General features: G+C 45.2%; 1 protein-coding gene across 4 annotated transcripts in view; it reads left to right on the top strand.

The window, feature by feature from the left end:
• specc1 (sperm antigen with calponin homology and coiled-coil domains 1) overlaps positions 1 to 22,720 on the top strand; it is a 55,281-nt gene that overhangs the window by 6,132 nt on the left and 26,429 nt on the right. For 2 of the 4 annotated variants that reach the window (XM_078548355.1, XM_078548353.1), the window contains exons 2-3: positions 4,622 to 4,795; positions 8,757 to 8,892. In XM_078548355.1, coding sequence (XP_078404481.1) covers positions 4,640 to 4,795; positions 8,757 to 8,892 — 292 coding nt within the window. In that variant the 5' untranslated portion in view covers positions 4,622 to 4,639. The remainder of the gene's footprint in view (positions 1 to 4,621; positions 4,796 to 8,756; positions 8,893 to 22,720) is intronic. The other 2 variants (XM_078548354.1, XM_078548357.1) reach the window with 2 other exon arrangements.

Raw genomic sequence — 22,720 nt, forward strand, 5'->3', positions numbered from 1 at the left:
CAATCCTCTGGCTTACCACTAATCTTTGCCACATTGTATGTTTTTTCTTTCACTTTGATACAATCCTTAACTTCCTTGGTTCACCATTGTTGGTTTATCTCCTTCCTACAACCCTTCTTCCTCACTGGGATGTATCTTTGTTGTGAGTCATGAACTATTTTCTTCAATGTCTGCCATTGTTCATCAACTGTCTTTTCTGCTAAACCCCTTTCCCAGTCCACTCCAGCCAATTCTGCCCTCATTCCCTTGTAACTACCCTTATATAAGTTTAGCACAGATGTTTCTAAACTAAGTTTCTCACTCTCAAACTGAATGGTAAATTGTACCATGTTATGGTCACTGTTTCCTAGGGGATCTTTTACTCTGAGATAATTTGTTAAACTTGCCTCATTACACATTACCAGATCAAAAATAGCCTGATCCCTGGTTGGATCCACAACATATTGTTATAGGAAACTGTCCCAAATGCACTCAATGAATTCTTGCTCATGGCTGCCTTTGCCAAGTTGATTTTCCCAATCTACATGGAGATTAAAGTCACCCATGATTAATATGCTGCCTTTTTTACATGCCCTCATTATTTCCTGATTTATTCTCTGTCTGACAGCATGGCTACTGTTAGAGGGCCGATAGACTACTCACACCAGTGTCTCCTTCCCCTTGTTATTTCTTACCTTCACCCATATGGATTCTACATCTTCTGATCCAAGATCATTTCTTGCTATCATACTTGTTCCATTTCGTACTAGCAAAGTTACCCCACCACCCTTTCCTTCCTGCCTGTCCTTTCAAAAAGTCACATACCCCTGAATATTTAGTTCCCAGCTTTGATCTCCTTGTAACCATGTCCCCCGTAATGGCTATAAGATCACACCCATTAATCTCTATTTGTGCCATTTATTCATTAATTTTGTTCCGAATACTACATGCATTTAAGTAAAGTGCCATTAATTTTGCCTTTTTACCATTTTTTCCTCCTTTGACTCTATTTGTTGCTGTTTTTTTATGTTTGTAGACTCTGTCCCTTCCTGGCATACTCTGGGTATCATTACCTAAGTAGCTGCCCAGCAACGCCACCATATCCTTTTGCTTTGTGAGCCCACTTATCCCCTCTCCAGAACCCTCCCCCACTCTATTTAGTTTAACGCCCTCTCTGCAACCCTAGTTATTCAATTTGCCAGGATACTGGTCCCAGCATGGTTCAAGTGAAGTCCATCTCACCGTAACAGCTCCCTTCTACTGGATTCACATATTCTACTTAACTCCAAGGATTTTTGATCCTGGGTGAGCCCCTACTTTGTTCCCAGCTGATGTTAATACTGGGCAAGTCAGACCCTAGAGTGAAACCTGGCTTGATAGATCCTAACTTTTGTTTTAGAAATCATGAAGGTAAGTTACTGAACAAATTCACAAGAGTCTGCTGATGAATTTTTAATGCAAAGAATAAAATATTAACTAAAACAAGAAAAATGAAATATATTTCACCAAACAAAAAGGTTGGAATGATCTCAATATAAACACAAGAAGATGATTCAAATTCCTGCTATTCCTTTATCCCAGCAATACCTTTACGGACACATAAACCAGTGAAGAGTTACCACTAGCTTGACACAAACCTGGCACAGTTGCAAATGGTTTTCTTCTAGTGAATTCCTGAGCATTCACTTGATGCTTCTCACCCAACCCTTATCTCTCCCCAAGAAATCCAAAAGCCGCACTCTAAACTCACTGGGCAGGATTTTTCATCCCGTGGGCAGATGCAAGTCCACCCCAAATGGGGGTGAAATCGTGTGTGACGACGTCAGGTGAGCATCCCGATATCATCGTGCACTCTCACGATCTTTCGGTCGGCGGGCTTGTGCAAGAGGTGGCAGTGCACCTGCTGACAATTAAGATGCTTATTAAGGCCCTTAAACAAGTCATTAATTTGCATTTTTCGCTGCCTTCTCAACCATTCAGTTGGTGGGCGGGCAAATAGGCCAGACGGCCTTTGCATTTTTTACGAAACCTCATCCATGGGTGGGATCCAGCCCATAGTTTTCTCAGTACTCTTTCCCTGGTGATTGTAATTGTTTTAGCGTTCCCTCTCCCTTTCAACTCTGGAGTTACACGGGGATGGTATTTGTCACTTTTACAGTGAAAACAGACACAAGCTATCTGTTCAACACTTCCGTTATTTCCTCATTTCCCATTGCTAATTCCCCAGATTCACTGGCCAGAGGATCCATGCTCACTTTAGTTACCCTTTTCCTTTTTAAATACTTATAGAAACTCTTAATATCTATTTTTATATTTCTTGCCAGTTTGCTCTCATATTCTAATTTCTTCCTCTTTATTGTTTAGTCATCCTTTGCTGGTTTCTAAAATTTTCTCAACCTTCTGATCTACCACTAATCTTCGTAGCATTGTACAACTTTTCTTTCAATTTGACTTAACTTCCTTAGTTAGCCATGATGGCCCATCTTTCTCATAGAGCCTTTCCTTCATATATCTTTGTTGAGAGTTATGATATATTTCCTTAAATATCTGCCACTCTCTTGTGGGCATCTTACATCTTAACCTATTTTCCCATTCCACTTTAACCAACTCTGTTTTCATACTTCTGTAGTTGCCTTTATTTAAGTTTAAGGTACTAGTTTCAGACTCAAATTCCTCACCCTCAAACTGAATATGAAATTCCATCTTTTTATGATCACTCTTCCCTAGAGGATCCTTTATGAAGGGATCATTAATTAATCCTGTCTCTTTATACATTCCCAGGTCTAAAATAGCCTGTTCCCTGGTTGATTCACCAAGGATCCTTAGACAGCACCTTCCAAACCCATGACCACTACCACCTAGAAGGACAAGGGCAGCAGACACATGGGAACACCACCGCCTGGAAGTTCCCCTCCAAGTCACTCACCATCCTGACTTGGAAATATATCGCCGTTCCTTCACTGTTGCTGGGTCAAAATCCTGGAGCTCCCTCCCTAACAGCACTGTGGGTGTACCTACACCTCATGGACTGCAGCAGTTCAAGAAGGCAGCTCACCACCACCTTCTCAAGGGCAATTAGGGATGGGCAATAAATGCTGGCCCAGCCAGCGAAGCCCACATCCCATGAATGCATAAAAGAAAAAAAAAGTTTTGTTCTGAGAAACTGTCCTGGAGACACGCAATGAACCCATCCTCCAGGCTATCTTTGCCAATTTGATTTGTCCAATCTATATAAAGATTAAAACCTCTCACAATTATTTCAATATCTTTCTTACAAGCCCCCATTATTTCTTGATGTATACTTCGTCCTACAGTGTGGCTACTGTTGGGGGGGCCCATAAATTAGACCCACCAGTGTCATTTACCCCTTGCTGTTTCTTATCTCCACCCAAAACTGATTCCACACCTTGGCTGGGATTTTCCGCTCCCGCCGGCATTATCACAGGCAGGATGGGAAAATTTGGAGAGTGGCCAAAAATCAATTGACTTTTTGGCCGCTCTCCAAGTTTTCCTGTCCCCGCCCACAGTGATGCCCACTGCTGGCGGAACCGGAAAATCCTGCCCCTTGATCTTCTGAGCATAGGTCATTTCTCACTACTGTACTGATTTCATCCTTGTGTGAGTGAGGTGAAGGCAATGGGTTAGGGGAGGGCGAGGATAGCTGAGCTATCCCATGTCCCTAGTGTGAAAAGCATTGCGAGCTCAGTTTGGAGCAGTCTGTTCTGCCAGAGACAGCAAACTTCACATTTTAATGGAGTGACTCTATCACTGCCAAAAGGCTCAACACTAAAAACATAAAAACCACAATTGCTTTAAAACCAAATTCCTAAACACACCTTCTGGATTGGCTCAAAAATTCCACAAAGAAAACAACCTGTTAAATTCTAAATAAAAACAGAAAATGCTGGAAATACTCATCAATCTGGCAGCATCTGTGGAGAGAGAAAGATAGACAATGCTTCAGATCAATGACCTTACATCAGAACTGGGAACAGTTAAAAACGTAATAGGTTTTAAGCAGGGTTAAAGGTTGGGGGCGGTGGAAGGGTGGGGGAAAAACAGGAAGATCTTCCATAGGGCAGAAGACAGGAGGGATTAAATAAGATAAGAGTTGGTGGTAATGGGACAAGTAAAGAAAAAGAAAAGAGGAAAGAAACGTGTTCAGAAGAGGCGTGAATGGAAGGATGATGAACAGACACCATTCCGAAAGCAAAGCGAGATAAACAAGATTAAAATCCAAATGTGCAAAGAAGAAGGAAACAAAATGGAGGGGCAGAGTTTATGCACTGAAATTGTTGAACTCAATGTTGAGTCTGGGATGTTGTAAAGTGCCTAATCGAAGGGTGAAGGCATAACCTTCATAACCGATGAAGTGATTAAAATCGAGGATGTTCAACAGGTCAGAATGGGAGGAGCGTAGCGATGGCAGAAGTTGGGGGTGCTGGAGGAGGGAAGCGTAATAGAGGGGCAATGACCGTGGGGAGATTTGAAAACAATGATAAGAATTTTAAAATTGAGCCATTAATGGATCAGGAGCCAATGTAGTCTTGTTTTGAGTTAGGATACAAGTCAGGGACTCTCACAGTTCCTCAGTGTCTGTTGTCTGCTCTAATTCGTGGGTCTGCTCTGTGATCTCTTTCAGTCAGACTTACCCTGATGAATGGAAATGAAGGGCGCAATGAATAAGCCTGTGAATCCAGCGAACAAACAGGGGAGCCGGAGCATGGAGCGGCCACGAGCTGCCAGTCTCACATCATCTGGAACAAAATCCTCAAACTCTGCGTCCTCCCTACCCACCCACTCCCAGCTCACCAAGGTATGACACAGCCCCGCTGGTGTGGGATGGCACAGTCCAGGGTGCAACTGGGTGATGAATTTTCTCCCCTGGTGCTTACATTGTGATACATTCCCATGTATATCCTTCAGAGCTATTCAGTCCACCCAATTCCTCCATCCTCACATGATGTCTGTGGTGTAGCGGGGAGAGGGTGTGCAGTGTGCTGGGTGCCATTTAGAGATGAAGCATGCCAGGGAGAGTTGCGACATGTGGGGAGAGGTGTGGTGTGCCAGGGAGAGCTGTGGTGTGTGGGAGAGGTATGGTGTGGGGGGAGAGGTACAGTGTGTGGGGAGAGGTACGGTGTGCTGGGGAGAGGTACAGTGTGCGGGGAGAGGTACGGTGTGTGGGGAGAGGAACGGTGTGCTGGGGGGAGGTACGATGTGCTGGGGAGAGGTACAGTGTGCGGGGAGAGGTACGGTGTGTGGGGAGAGGTATAGCATGCTGGGGGGAGGTACGATGTGCTGGGGAGAGGTACGATGTGCTGGGGAGAGGTACGGTGTGCTGGGGAGAGGTACGGTGTGCTGGGGAGAGGAACGTTGTGCTGGGGGGAGGTACGATGTGCTGAGGAGAGGTACAGTGTGCGGGGAGAGGTACGGTGTGCTGGGGAGAGGTACAGTGTGTGGGGAGAGGTACGGTGTGTGGGGAGAGGTACGGTGTGCTGGGGAGAGGTACAGTGTGCTGGGGAGAGGTACAGTGTGTGGGGAGAGGTACGGTGTGCTGGGGAGAGGTACAGTGTGCTGGGGAGAGGTACGGTGTGCTGGGGAGAGGTACAGTGTGTGGGGAGAGGTACGGTGTGTGGGGAGAGGTACGGTGTGCTGGGGAGAGGTGCGTGTGGGGAGAGGTGTGTGTGGGGAGAGGTGTGGGTGCAGATGGGGTGCTTGGGGGGAGGTGTGTGTGGGGAGATGTGTGGTGTGTGGGTGAGAGGTGTGTGTGGGGAGATGTGTGGTGTGTGGGTGAGAGGTGTGTGTGGGGAGCGGTGTATGTGGGGAGAGGTGTGGGTGGGGAGAGTTGTGGGTGGAGATGGGGTATTTGGGGGGAGGTGTGTGTGGGGAGATGTGTGGTGTGTGGGTGAGAGGTGTGTGTGGGGAGATGTGTGGTGTGTGGGTGAGAGGTGTGTGTGGGGAGCGGTGTATGTGGGGAGAGGTGTGGGTGGGGAGAGTTGTGGGTGGAGATGGGGTGTTTGGGGGGAGGTGTGTGTGGGGTGATGTGTGGTGTGTGGGTGAGAGGTGTGTGTGGGGAGAGGTGTGTGTGTGGGGAGATGTGTGTGTGGGGAGATGTGTGGTGTGTGGGTGAGGTGCGGCATATCAGTAGCATGTGGCCTGTAACCCGTATGGTTTACCCATGGCCGCACATAAGACTGTGTGCTTCCAGTCTCTGTCTGTGTTACAGTTTATGTTCTTCTCCAGAATTTGATGTTAATGAACATGAATTGGTCTTTCTCTTACTGAGGCTGATTAATGTGTTGTGTATTTTCAGCATTTTTGGTTTAATTGCGTAATCTATATGTATGGAAACAGAAAACACATACTCAGTGGTTATAACTACAGCTGATGGTGTTCACTGTGTGAAGTGTGATGTCATCCACATTGCATTTTTGAAAATTAAAGCTGAATATTTGGATTTGAGTCTGCATGTACACAAACCATTAAAATCTAGCTAACGGATATCAAATGTAATCAGAAAGGCGAGTGGAATGTTGGCCTTTTCCTCAAGGGAGCCAGCGCACTGGGAGCTGGGAGAGATGCTTCAGTTGCACAAAGCTTTGCTCAGGCACCATGTGGATTATAACTGCATTTAGATCTGGGAAGCACACCTCAGAGAGGAGATATCGGCCTTGGAGGGAAGTGCAGTGCAAATTCACCCAAATGATCCCTGAGCTAAAAGGGTCAAATTATGAGAACAGTTCGAATAGACTGGACTTGTATCTCGAGTTTAGAAGATTAACGGGTGATCTAATTGAGGTGCTGAAGATGATTAAATGAATCAATAGGGTCGATCGAAGAGAAACTATTTCCTCTGGTGAGGGCTGTCCAGAACAAGGGGGCTGAACCTTCAAATTCGAGCCAGGCTGTTCAGGAAGCACTTTTTCACTCAAAGGGGGGTGGAAATCTGGAACCCTCTCCTCCAAACAACTATGAATGCTGGGGCACAATATTACGCTTGGCGTGCGGGCACGTACCTGAGCGTAAAATAACGTGCGATGACGTCGGACGTGCAGTCTCGCGATATTTCGTTTGGTGGGCACACGCCGGAATCGGCTGCATGCCCGCTGATAATTGAAAGACCTATTAAGGCCCTTAACAATCTAATTAAATTCAAGTTTACGCTGCTCGTCCAACCTTACCGTCAGCGGGCAGGCGAAAAGGCCAAGCGGCCTTTACATTTTTTAGGAAACCTCTTCCACAAGCGGGATGAGGTTTCCTAAAGCAAATAAACATTAAACAAAAACTTCATTTTTCAATTAAAATATGTCCCAGCTCATGTGATAGGGTCACACGAGGAGACATGTTTTATTCAATTTGCGGTACAGAGCCGATCGTGGGCAGCGATCGCCTTCCCGACTGCCCCCTGCCTGCCCCCAGTGAGCACCCCCACCAAGGGAAAAATCCTGTGCCCCTGGAGTTGGTTGAAAATTTCAACACTGGGATTGACAGATCTGGGGCACAGATGGGTAAATGGAGCTAAGTTACAGATCAGTGCTGGGGTTTCAACTTTTTACAATTTATATAAATGACTTGGATGAAGGGGCTGAAGGTGTGGTGCCTGAATATGCTGATGACGCAAAGATCGGTAGGGAAGTAAATTGTGAAAAGGACGTAAGGAGGTTACAAAGGGACACAGATAGGTTAAGTAAGTGGCAAAGATCTAGCAAATGGAGCATAATGTGGGTGAATGTAAAATTGTCTATTTTGGCAGGAAGAATAAAAAAGAAGCTTATTATCTAAATGGTGAGAGGTTGCAGAGCTCTGAGGTGCAGAGGGATCTGGGTATCCTAGTGCATGAATTACAAAAGGCTAGTCTGCAGGTACAGCAAGTAATTAGGAAAGCTAATAGAATGTTATCATTTATAATTGTGAGGGGAATTGAATATAAAAGTAGGGAGGTTATGCTTCAGTTGGACAGGGCACTGGTGAGACCACATTTGGAGTATTGTGTACAGTACTGGTCTCCTTATTTAAGGAAAGATGTAAATGCGTTAGAAGCAGTTCAGAGAAGGTTCACTCGGCTAATATCAGGAATGAGTGGGTTGTCTTATGAGGAAAGGCTGGACAGGTTCAGCTTGTAAACATTGGAATTTAGTAAGAGGCAACTTAATTAAATCTTTAAGATCCTGAGGGGTCTTGACAGGGTGGATGTGGAGAGGACGTTTCCTCTTGTGGGAGCATCTAGAACTAGGGGTCACTGTTTAAAAATAAGGGATCGCTCATTTAAGACAGAGATGAGGAGAAATTTTTTCTCTCAGAGGGTTGAGAGTCTTTGGAACTCTCTTCCTCAAAAGGCGGTGGAAGCAGAGCCTTTGAATATTTTTAAGGCAGAGCAAGATAGATTCTTGGTTAACAAGGGGGTGAAAGGTTATTAGGGATAGGTGGGAATTTGGGGTTGAGGTTACAATCAGATCAACAATGATCGTATTGAATGGCGGAGCAGGCTCGAGGTGCCGAGTGGCCTACTCCTGCTCCTAATTCATACGTTCGTATGTATGCTCTTATGTATCAGCCATGATCCAACTGAGTGCTGGCACAAGCTCAAGGGACTGAACAGCCTCCTCGTATTCCTATGTTCCTGAAGCTGTGATGGATTTGTGTCTGTGTGTGTATGTGTGTGTTGTGATGGTTCACACAAGGTGGGACTGCATTTAATACTCTACTGTAATGAGCTGTCAGTGAGCTGCAGTGAGACAGTCACCATCCTGCTATTAATTTCCAATCTCTCCCCTCAGGTGAAGAGTAAAAGCAGCGATGATTTATTGTCAAAGTCCAGTAGCAGCCTGACCTCAAGCTCATCGAGACTAAAGAAAACAATTACCATGGGAACCATTGATGAGCACACTGAGGACAGGGCAAAGAACAGATCAGGTAGGAGGTCACAAGGTCAGGGGAGTTCAATGCCAGGCATTGCACCAAATGGAGACCGGGCCTGAGGTGAGGTATTGGGGAATACATTACAGGCCGCACTGTCTGCCTCGCCAGGCATCATCTCACTGTTTGGACTGGATTTAATGGAGGTGATGGGGGTCTTGCCCAACAGCAGGAGCCCCACCTTTGTGGAAAGGGCCACCATATTATGTGCCACTCAGGTACTTAACTGGACAGCAGCAGGCCTTCCCCTGGATCAAGGACCCCAGGGGCGAAAGTCCTGTCTGCCAGGGGCTGCTGGCCAATGGAGGACTATTGAATGGTAGCACCATCCCTAGATCCCAGGCCACAGATCAGTGATGGAAGAAGGGGGGAGGTCCCAGGGTGGGGGTCATGGGGGAAGGCAGTCAGCAGCAAGGGCAGGGGGAAGGCCCTCCATGTTCCCTCACCCATCCCAATGCCGGGTCTTTATATAAACTGCACCCTTTATACAAACTTCAGCCTTTATATAAACTGCACCCGTTGTATAAACTGCACCCATTATATATATTGCTGCCTTTATATAAACTGCAGCCTTTATATAAACTGCAGCCTTTATATAAACTGCACCCCTTGTATAAACTGCAACCATTATATATATTGCTGCCTTTATATAAACTGCACCCTTTATATATACTGCATCCATTATATAAACTGCACGCATTACATAAACTGCAGCCTTTATATAAACTGCACCCATTATATAAACTGCACACTTTACGTATATTACAGCCTTTAGATAACCTGCACCCAATATATAAACTGCACACTTTACGAATAGTACAGCCTTTAGATAAACTGCACCCAATTTATAAACTGCACACTTTACATAAACTGCAACCTTTATATAAACTGCACACTTTATATAAATTACAGCCTTTAGATAAACGGCACCCAATATATAAATTGCACACTTTACATAAACTGCAACCTTTATATAAACTGCACCCAATATATAAACTGCACCCAATATATAAACTGCACCCATTATATAAACTGCACCCATTTTATATATATGCAGTCTTTATATAAACTGCACCCTTTATATAAACTTCAGCCTTTATATAAACTGCACTCGTTGTATAAACTGGACCCATTATATGTATTGCTGCCTCTATATAAACTGCACCCTTTGTATAAACTGCAGCCTTTATATAAACTGCACCCGTTCTATAAACTGAACCCATTATATACACTGCACTCTTTATATAAACTGCACAGATTATATAAACTGCACCCATTAAATAAACTGCACCCATTATATAAGCTGCAGCCATTAAATAAACTGTAGACTTTATATAAACTGCACCCGTTATATAAGTTGCAGCCATTAAATAAACTGCAGCCATTATATAAACTGCAGCCTTTATATATACTGCACCCATTAGATAAACTGCACCCATTAGATATATATTGCTGCCTTTATATAAACCGCACCCTTTATATAAACTGTGGCCTTTATATAAACTGCACCCATTATGTAAACTGCACCCTTTATATATATATGCAGTCTTTATATAAACTGCACCCTTTGTATAAACTGCAGCCTTTATATAAACTGCAGCCTGTATATAAACTGCACCCGTTGTGTAAACTGCAACAATTACATACTTTGCTGCCTTTATATAAACTGCACCCTTTATATAAACTGCAACCTTTATATAAACTGCATCCATTATATAAACTGCACGCATTACGTAAACTGCAGCCTTTATATAAACTGCACCCAATATATAAACTGCACACTTTACGTATATTACAGCCTTTAGATAAACTGCAAACAATATATAAACTGCGCACTTTACATAAACTGCAACCTGTATATAAAGTGCACCCAATATATAAACTGCACACTTTATATAAATTACAGCATTTAGATAAACTGCACCCAATATATAAACTGCACACTTTATATAAACTGCAACCTTTAGATAAACTGCACCCAATATATAAACTGCACACTTTACATAAACTGCAACCTTTATATAAACTGCACCCAATATATAAAATGCACACTTTATATAAACTGCACACTTTATATAAACTGCAACCTTTATATAAACTGCACCCAATATATAAAATGCACACTTTATATAAACTGCACACTTTATATAAACTGCACCCATTATATATATGCAGTCTTTATATAAACGGCACCCTTTATATAAACTGCACCCTTTATATAAACTGCAGCCTCTATATAAACTGCACCCGTTGTATAAACTGCAACCATTATATATATTGCTGCCTTTATATAAACTGCACCCTTTATATAAACTGCAACCTTTATATATACTGCAACCATTATATAAACTGCACGCATTACATAAACTGCAGCCTTTATATAAACTGCACCCATTATATAAACTGCACACTTTACGTATATTACAGCTTTTAGATAAACTGCACCCAATATATAAACTGCACACTTTACATATATTACAGCCTTTAGATAAACTGCACCCAATATATAAACTGCACACTTTACATAAATTACAGCCTTTAGATAAACTGCACCCAATATATAAACTGCACACTTTACATAAACTGAAACCTTTATATAAACTGCACCCAATATATAAACTGCACATTTTATATAAATTACAGCCTTTAGATAAACTGCACCCAATATATAAACTGCACACTTTACATAGACTGCAACCTTTATATAAACTGCACCCAATATATAAACTGCACACTTTATATAAACTGCACCCATTATATAAACTGCACCCATATATATATGCAGTCTTTATATAAACTGCACCCTTTATATAAACTTCAGCCTTTATATAAACTGCTCTCGTTGTATAAACTGGACCCATTATATGTATTGCTGCCTCTATATAGACTGCACCCTTTGAATAAACTGCAGCCCTTATATAAGCTGCACCCGTTCTATAAACTGCACCCATTAAATAAACTGCACCCTTTATATAAACTGCACAGATTATATAAACTGCACCCATTAAATAAACTGCACCCGTTATATAAGCTGCAGCCATTAAATAAACTGTAGACTTTATATAAACTGCACCCGTTATATAAGTGCAGCCATTGAATAAACTGCAGCCATTATATAAACTTCACCCATTATATCAACTGCACCCATTATATAAAGTGCACCCTTTATATAAACTGCAACCTTTATATATACTGCAACCTTTATATATACTGCACCCATTATATAAACTGCACTCTTTATATAAACTGCACCCATTATATAAACTGCACCCATTATATATATTACTGCCTTTATATAAACTGCACCCTCTATATAAGCTGCAGCCATTAAATAAACTGCAGACTTTATATAAACTGCACCCGTTATATAAGCTGCAATAAACTGCAACCTTTATATATACTGCATCCATTATATAAACTGCACCCATTATATATATTACTGCCTTTATATAAACTGCACCCGTTATATAAGCTGCAGCCATTAAATAAACTGCAGACTTTATATAAACTGCACCCGTTATATAAGCTGCAATAAACTGCAACCTTTATATATACTGCATCCATTATATAAACTGCACCCATTATATAAACTGCAGCCTTTATATATACTGCACCCATTATATAAACTACACCCTTTATATAAACTTCAGCCATTATATAAACTGAACCCATTATATATATATATGCAGTCTTTATATAAACTGCACCCTTTATATAAACTTCAGCCTTTATATAAACTACCACCCGTTGTATAAACTGCACCCATTATATATATTGCTGCCTTTATATAAACTGCAGCCTTTATATAAACTGCACCCCTTGTATAAACTGCAACCATTATATATATTGTTGTCTTTATATAATCTGCACCCTTTATATATACTGCATCCATTATATAAACTGCACGCATTACATAAACTGCAGCCTTTATATAAACTGCACCCATTATATAAACTGCACGCTTTACATAATTTACAGCCTTTAGATAAACCGCATCCATTATATAAACTGCACCCAGTATATATATGCAGTCTTTATATAAACTGCACCCTTTATATAAACTTCAGCCTTTATATAAACTGCACCCGCTGTATAAACTGCAACCATTATATATATTACTGCCTTTATATAAACTGCAGCCTTTATATAAACTGTACCCGTTGTATAAATTGCAACCATTATATATATTGCTGCCTTTATATAAACTGCACCCTTTATATAAACTGCAACCTTTATATATACTGCATCCATTATATAAACTGCACCCATTATATAAACTGCAGCCTTTATATATACTGCACCCATTATATAAACTGCACCCTTTATATAAACTGCACCCATTATATAAACTGCACCCATTATATATATTACTGCCTTTATATAAACTGCACCCGTTATATAAGCTGCAGCCATTAAATAAACTGCACACTTTATATAAACTGCACCCATTATATAAGCTGCAGCCATTAAATAAACTGCAGCCATTATATAAACTGCAACCTTTATATATACTGCATCCATTATATAAGATGCACCCATTATATAAACTGCAGCCTTTATATATACTGCACCCATTATATAAACTGCACACTTCACATAAACTGCAACCTTTATATAAACTGCACCTAATATATAAAGTGCACATTTTATATAAATTACAGCCTTTAGATAAACTGCACCAAATATATAAGCTGCACACTTTACATAAACTGCAACCTTTATATAAACTGCACCCAATATATAAACTGCACATTTTATATAAATTACAGCCTTTAGATAAACTGCACCCAATACATAAACTGCAACCTTAATATAAACTGCAACCTTTATATAAACTGCAACCTTTATATAAACTGCACCACTTATATAAACTGCAGCCATTATATAAACTGCAGCCTTTTTATAAACTGCACCCATTATATAAACTGCAGCCTCTATATAAAAACTGCACCCTTTATATAAACTGCACCCATTATATAAACTGAAGCCTTTGTATAAACTGTACCCCTTATATAAACTGCACCCATTATATAAACTGCAGCCTTTGTATAAACTGCACACATCATATAAACTGCTGCCTTTATACAAACTGTACCCCTTAAATAAACTGCACCCATTATATTATATAAACTGCAGCCTTTATATAAAATGCACCCCTAATGTAACCTGCAGCATTTATATAAACTGCACCCATTATATAAACTCGAGCATTTATATAAACTGCACCCTTTATATATACTGTACCCATTATATAAACTGCACCCTTTATATAAACTGCAGACTTTATATAAACTGAATCATAGAGTCAGAGTTATACAGCACAGAAACAGGCCCTTTGGCCCATCGTGTCCATGCTGGCCATCAAGTACCTATCTATTCTAATCCCATTTTCCAGCATTTGGCCCGTAACCCTGTTTGCAATGGCATTTCAAGTGGTCATCTAAATACTTCTTAAATGTTGTGAGGGTTCCTGCCTCTACCACCCCCTCAGGCAGCGAGTTCCAGATTCCAACCACCCTCTGAGTGAAAAAAGTTTCCTCAAATCCCCTCTAAACCTCCTGCCCCTTACTTTAAATTTATGCCTCCTGGTTATTGACACCTCCACTAAGGGGAAAAGTTTCTTCCTATCTACCCTATCTATGCCCCTCATAATTTTGTGTACCTCTATCAGGTCCCCCCTCAGCCTTCTCTGCTCTAAGGAAACAACACCAGCCTATCCAGTCTCTCTTCATAACTGAAACGCTCCAGCCCAGGCAACAGCCTGGTGAATCTCCTCTGCATCCTCTCCAGAGCAATCACATCCTTCCTATAGTGTGGCGACCAGAACTACACACACTACTCCAGCTGTGGCTGAACTAGCATTTTATACAGATCCAACATAACCCCCCTGCTCTTATATTCTATGCCTCGGCTAATAAAGACAAGTATCCCATATGCCTTCTTAACCACCTTATCTACCTGTGCTGCTGCCTTCAGGGATCTACGGACATGTACACCAAGGTCCCTCTGATCCTCTGTATTTCCTAGAGTCCTACCATTCATCGTGTATTCTCTTGCCGTGTTAGTCCTCCCAAAATGCATCACCTCACACTTCTCAGGGTTAAATTCCATTTACTACTGCTCTGCCCATCTTACCAGCCCATCTATATCGTCCTGTAATCTAAGGCTTTCCTCTTCACTATTTACGACACCACCAATTTTCGTGTCATCTGTGAACTTACTGATGATACCTCCTGCATTCACGTCTAAATCATTAACGTACACTACAAACAGCAAGGGTCCCAGCACCGATCCCTGCGGTACACCACTCATCACAGGCTTCCAATCGCAAAAACAACCTTCAACCATCACCCTCTGCCTCCTGCCACTAAGACACTTTTGGATCCAATTTTCCAAATTACCCTGGATCCCATGGGTTCTTACCTTCTTGACCATTCTTCCATGCGGGACCTTGTCAAAAGCCTTACTGAAGTCCATGTAGACTACATCAACTGCACTACCCTCATCTACACATCTGGTCACCTCCTCGAAAAATTCAATCAAATTTGTTGGACATGATCTCCCCCTGATAAAGCCATGCTGACTGCATCCCTGATTAATCCCTGCATCTCCAAGTGGAGATTAATTCTGTCCCTCACAGTTTTTTCCAATAGTTTCCCTACCAGTGATGTTAGACTCACAGGCCTGTAATTACCTGGTTTATCCCTACTACCCTTCCTGAATAATGGTAACACACTCACTGTCCTCCAGTCCTCTGGCACCTCTCCTGTGGCCAGAGTGGATTTGAAAATTAGTGTCAGAGCCCCTGCAATCTCCTCCCTTGCCTCACATAGCAGCCTGGGATACATCACATCTGGGCCTGGGGATTTATCCACTTTTAAGCCCGCTAAAACTGCTAACACCTCCTCCCTTTCAATGCTAATTTGTTCAAGTACATCACAGTCCCCCTCCCTGATTTCTACACCTACATCATCCTTCTCTATAGTGAACACAGATGAAAAGTAATCATTTAAAACCTCGCCTACGTCTCCTGGCTCGACGCACAGGTTGCCACTTTGGTCCCTCATGGGCCCTACTCCTGGTTATCCTCTTGCCCCTAATATATTTATAAAAATGCCTTGGAATTTTTCTTTATATTGCCCACCAGTGTTTCTTCATGCCCCCTATTCACTCTCCTAATTACTTTTTCAAGTACACCCCTACACCTTCTAAACTCCTAAGGGATTCCACTGTTTTCAGCCCTTTGTATCTGCCATAAGCTTCCTTTCTTTCCCTTATCCAATCCCTTCACCTTTATGGGAACACGTTGGTCCTGAACTCTCACTATTTCCTTTTTGAATGACTCCCACTGGTTTGATGTAGACTTTCCTACAAGTAGCTGCACTTTGGCCAGATCCTGCCTTATCATATTGAAATTGGCCTTCCCCCAATTCAGGACCTTGATTTCCGGTCCAGCTTTGTCCCTTTTCATAACTATCTTAAATCTTAGAGTCATGGTCACTATCCACGAAATGCTCCCCCCACTGACACTTCTACCACTTACCCGGCTTCATTCTCTAAGATTAGGTCCAGTACCGCCCCTCCTCTTGTAGGATATTCTATGTGCTGGCTCAAAAAGCTCTCCTGGATGCACTTTAAGAATTCCGCCCCCACTAAGCCTTTCACTCTAAGACTATCCCAGTTAATATTGGGGAAATTGAAATCCCCTACTATTATTACCCTATTGTTTTTACACTTCTCTGAGATTTACCTTCATATCTGCTCCTATCTGCCCCTGACTGTTTAGAGGCCTATAGTACACTCCCAGCTAAATGATTGCCCTCTTTTTGTTTTTAAGTTCCAGCCATATGGCCTCACTTGAGGAACCTTCTAAGATACCATCCCTCCTTACTGCAGTAATTGACACCTTGATCAATAGTGCAATGCCACCTCCTCTTTTATATCCCTCTCCGTCATGCCTGAAGATTCTATACCCTGGAATATTGAGCTGCCAGTCCTGCCCTTCCCTCAACCATATCTTTGTGATAGCAACAATATCATGGGGAGAATTTTCTCCCTGTCAGGGATGCTGAGTGGGAGCGGGCGCACAGCCGTTCGCTGCCCACGATTGGCTGCATGCCGCCATTTTACATGGGTGGGCCAATTAAGGCCCGCCCAGTGTGACGCGCACCCGGAAGCGCTGAGTGCTCCCTGTGCGGGCGGGTGGAGGAGGGAGAGTCGGGGTCTGCGCACTTTCGCACATGTGTGCGGAAGAGCTCAGAAATCTCCCTGAGGCACAGAGCTGCCTCAGGGAGATTAAGTCTGGCACTGAAAAATTGAAATATAGACATGTCCCCTCATGTGACAGCGTCACGTGAGCTGGGACATGTCAATGAACTTTAATAAAAAATTTTGTTGGATTTATAAACACTTCATGAAACCTCATCCCACCTGTGGATGATGTTTGATGATAAATGCGAAGGCCGGCTGGGCTCTTCACTTGCCCGCCAACGTTGAGGTCGGACTGGCAGCTCAGACAACTACTTCAATTAGTTCAATAATGGCCTTAATAGGCCTTTGACAGTTTGGCTGCGCACCCGCCAAACTGAAGATGGGAACGACGTGCGGTGATGTCGGGACGCTCGCCCGATGTCACCGCGCATCATTTTACACTTCGACGAGTGGGGCCCACCCCCGCACTCCCTCCCACCCACCCCCCCACCTCCCCCACCCCCCCCCCCCCCCCCCCCGCCTGCACAGGTGGCACTGAGCGCTACCGGCCGCATGTTACACTGGGCGTGCCTAATCGGCTCCGCGCCCGCTCCCGCCCAGCCCACCCGCCATAGGTAAGATTCTACCCCATGTGTTAATTAACGCCTTCGATTCGTCTGTCTTTGTTGTAAGACTCCTTGCGTTAAAATAGATGCAGTCGAGCTTGTGCCTTAACAGGTCTATATTTGCTCTGTCTTACAGACTGACTTAGTTTCTCCTCTATATTTGGCTGTGCATCAGCCCCTATTGTACCTCCTCTCTGTATCCCATCCCCCTGCCAAATTAGTTTTAAACCCCCCCCACCAACCCCCAACAGCACTAGCAAACCTCCCCGCAAGGATGTTGGTCCCGTTCCGGTTCAGGTGCAACCCTCCAACTTGTACAGGCCCCACCTTCACCAGAAACAGACCCAGTGATCCAGGAACTTCCTCCTGCACCATCTCTTCAGCCACGCACTCATCCTCTCTATCCCCCTATTCCTATACTCACCGGCACATGGTACAGGGAATAATCCAGAGATTACAACCTTTGAACTCCTGCTTTTAAATCTGCTACTTAGCTCCCTGGGTTAAAACTGCACCCATTATATAAACTACACCTATTATATAAACTGCAGCATTTATATAAACTGCACCCATTATATAAACTACACCTATTATATAAACTGCAGCATTTATATAAACTGCACCCATTATATAAACCTCAGCCTTATATAAACTGCACCCATTCTATAAATGCACTCTTTTGATAAACTGCAACCTTTACATAAACTGCAGCCATTATATAAACATCACCCATTATATCAACTGTATGCATTTTACAAACTGCAGCTTTCATATAAACTGCACCCATTGGGTGGAATTTTGCCTGATTTGCACCGTGTGCAGTGGACGATGGGTAAAATGATGTTTTACCTGTTGGCCGCGATGGTGGGTTTTCACGCCCTATTCTCCCAACCCCACCTCATTATTTATGCATTCCCGGGAAACACGCTGTTTCCATGGCGGGCGGGCTCCTCATTCACCCGCCCACTGCCACCCTTCCACCACATCACGCCGGGCACCATGTTTAAATTCCAGCCGCAAGCATATATCTCAGCGCTTCCAGCTCAGCACTGCCGCCCGGGAGACATGGCCAGCAAAGGAAAAGAGACCACAGAACCGACCCCCGACCCCACTTCAATGACGGGTCCCTGGAGCAACAGCTGGATGCACTGGAGGCTGCCAGGATGTCCTGGACTCACGCTCTGGCCGCAGGATGGGCATCAACGTAACCAATCCGGCTTGGGAGGTAGTGGCAGCGGTGGTCAGCGCCAACGCCCTTCAGAGGAGGGCAGCCACCCAGTGCCGCAAAAGGATGGATGATCTCCGTTCCACCAGGGTAAGTCACTCATCTCATCACTCACAACTCACACACACACAAACCTATCACACACCCACAGGGACCTCACTCACTGCCAGTTCAAGGGACATCACCATTTACTCTCTCACACTCACCGTCATTGTCCTCATCCCATCCATTGGACCACTCACCACCCACACAGGCCAGGCATACTTATCATCTGGCCTGGCAGGCATCCTGATATACTCTCTCTATCTCTATTCATGCAGGACAAGCTGGCACACAACAAGAGGGAGAGGGAGAGGTTGCAGACTGGTGGAGGAAAGCCTGAAATCAAGGCCCTCACGGACTTTGAAAACAGAGCCATCCAGCTGGCCGGCGATGACTGGGACTGGTCCTGCGCTGATGGTGAGGTCGGCGCTGCTCTACCAAGTGAGGATCTAACAGTGCAACATCCATCAGACAACCTGTGAGTGATGTGTCCTGTTTCATAGCCCACTGCCATGCATTAATTATCTCCCCTCACTTTCACAGGCACATCTGGGGAACAGCAGACATAGTCCACAGCCCAGGGCCTATAATCAAGCCCTGAAGAAACCTCTGAAGAGGAATCTGCTGAAACCCTCCCTGAACTCCCGTCACAGCGCTCACCCACACCCTCCACCAGCGCAGAGACACACACCTCGGTGGGTCCTAGCTTTAGAGTAGCCTCGGGATCACAAAGTGGTGAGCACATTGCACTATCTAATCCACAGCAGGCGGAGGCAGGGATTTCCCAGGTCCCCGGCACTCGGAGGACTGCTGGAGGCCAGAACGTTGCTGAGTCTGAGTCAGATGATGAGTCTCTGGACTCAGTCATGTCACAGTTGCTGGAGCTGCAAAGGCAAGCTCGGGAACATCAGGAAGGGATGTCCGCTGCCCTCAGGTTGCAAGGCACGATGGATGGAGCTGAGGTGATAGCGCCGGCATTGCAACACACCGAGGTCAACACTGGCAGGATGGCGGCCGCCATGGAGACCTTGGTCCAGGACATCGCTCCTGCACTGCTGTACAGGCTTAACTCCATCGCCATAGTTGGCTTCCAACAGTGTGTACACGAGAGGGGTGCTGAGTAGCTCGATCTAACTCCAGCTACCCCTGCTCCTCAGGGAGTCAGCCTGGGGCCCTCAGGGACCCATAGGGAGGGGGATCAGCAGGTTCACACTCGGGGGTCATCCACCCAGGGGACTCTGGGAGTGTCCAGCCCATCCGAATCCCCTCTTCCTGTGACACCAGCAGCTCCAGCTCCACAGGCTGAGGAGGGTGCCACTGCCACACAGCAGGACCCCGAAAGCAGGCCGGGGCCCTCCAGGTCTCGGACCTCCAGAGGACACCTGCCAAAGTCATAACAGACAGGGTGTAGCAGTCAGCAGGCTGCCTCCACCTCTGCTGTGGGTATCCGGGGAGCACCAAGACATAGTGGCAGGGTTAGGAAAGTTAGCTAAAAGTAGTTACACAGCCTGGGCAAGTGTGTTAATCACTTGTACATAATGTTCACTATTGTCAATAAACTCCCAAGAATGTCTCCCTGCCTATGTCTCCTTGTTCTGATGAGCAGTGTTCTTGTCACTCAGATGTGAAACCGTTCTGCACAAGATAAAGGCAGGTGTCCCAGTCCAGGGCCTCTTCCCTGTGCTCTGTGCAGCCTTCAGACCAAAGTGATGGTCCAGCCTCACACTCCCTGGAAACATATTACTGATGCCTGCACCTCGGCGGTGCTGGTCATTGCTGCCAGAATGTAGTGGGCAGGCGCCACAGAGTTCTCTCATTCTCTCTGTGTGCTCTCAGCACCTTTCAGGTGAGGCTGGCCCCCATCACACCAGCATCTGTGACCAGTGATGCTCTGCACCAGCTCCTGAAGGGCTGAGGTGCTGAAGGTGGATACAGCATTAAAACTTCTAAAGTTTCATGGCTGCGTCTCTGAGATGGCCCTGATCATGGAGCACAAGCGAGCTGCCCTCAGCCAGACAGGAGTCAGACATTCTCAGAGGCCATGTGAAGATCTATGGAGTGTCCTCACTGCATGTTGCCATCATCCTCCTGCGATCGAGCGACTATTAGGACCTCCACTACATCTCCATGACAGGAGCATTCTCACAGAGGGTATTCGCACTGCCATAAGACAGACTGGAGTTAAACGTTCACAACTGTGATGTGAAGAGGATCTGTGGGGTCTCCTCACTGCAAGTCGTCATCATCCTCCACAAATCTGGCAGCTATGAGGGCCTCCCGAGTGCGCCTGCCTTGTCTAGCCATTACGAGAGCCTCATTCCCGTCATCGTCACCATCGAGGACCCCCTCACCCTCAGACCCGTCGGCGTCCTCCTCATCCGAGGGGATGTGCAGCTCCTCCATCTCCTCCTCAGTCAGCTCATCTCCCCTTTGCAGTGCCAGGTTGTAAAGGGCACAGCAGACGATGATGATGTGTGATACCCTCTGCGGACTGTATTGCAGGGCTCCACCAGACTGGTCCAGGCACCGGAACATTATCTTCAGCATCCCGATGGTTTGCTCCACCAAGTTGTGAGCTGCTGTGTGAGCCTCATTATACTGTCGCTCTGCTGCAGTCTGAGGCCGCCACATGGGTGTCATCAGCCACGGCCTCTGCGGGTAGCCCTTGTCCCCAAGGAGACATCCCTGCAGCCTCTGTGGACCCTGGAAGACTGCAGGGATCTGCGAGTGACTCAGGGTGTGGGTGTCATGCACACTCCCTGGAAACCGTGCACATACCTGCAGGATGTGTTTCTGGTGGTCGCACACCAGCTGCATGTTCAGTGAGTGGAAGCCCTTGTGGTTGATGAAATCCACTGAGTGTAGTGATGGAGACATGAGCGCCACATGAGTGCAGTCAATCGCACCCTACACCTGTGGGAATCCCGAGATCAGGGCGAATCCAATAGCCCTTGCATCCTGGCTGTCCCAGTCCCGGGCAAAATGCACAAAGTTGTGTGCCATGGAGAAGATGGCATCTGTAACCTCATGGATGCATTTGTGGGTGGCAGATTGTGAAATCCTACAGAGGTCACCTGTGGAGCCCTGAAAGAAGCCACCGGCATAGAAATTGAGCACCGCAGTCACTTTCACAGCCACTGGCAGTGGATGCCCTCCATGTCCCATTGGCGCCAAGTCCTGCAGTAAGTGGCAGTTGTGAGCCACCAGGTCCCTAGACATGTGCAGTCGATGGTAACACCGGTTCTCGGTCATCTGCAGGAATGGCAGGCAGCATCTACAGACCCTGGGTGTCGCTAGGCACCAACCAGCCACGACTCCCTGTCGCTCCTGGGCAATGTGTGTGGGAGCCCCTCCTGCCCCTTCTTCCTAAGGTTGCTGCTGCTGCCTTTGTGCAGCCAGGAGCCTCAGTCACTCTCTCCCCCGTCTTCTGCGCTCTCTGTAGGCCATCAGGCACACAGCCAGGTCACCAGGATCCATGATCCTGACGTGGTCCTCCTGCAGCATGAGAGAGAGACGTGGTTATCATGGCTGTACTTAGCACCTTTCCTGGCCCAGTGTGATTGCCCCTTAATGCTTCCCAGAGAGTGCTGGTCACCCCTCGGGTGGCCAGAGATGAGTGCGCTGCATGGCTGCCCTGTCAACCTGCATCATGGGGGACACTGGTCCAAACCGGGATGCTGAGATTACAAGGGGCTGTGAATCCAGCAGTGACTGATACATGGCCAGTGTTGGTGAGGAGATT

This window comes from Cetorhinus maximus, chromosome 9 (genome assembly GCF_964194155.1).
Source record: "Cetorhinus maximus chromosome 9, sCetMax3.hap1.1, whole genome shotgun sequence".
Lineage (NCBI taxonomy): Eukaryota > Metazoa > Chordata > Chondrichthyes > Lamniformes > Cetorhinidae > Cetorhinus > Cetorhinus maximus.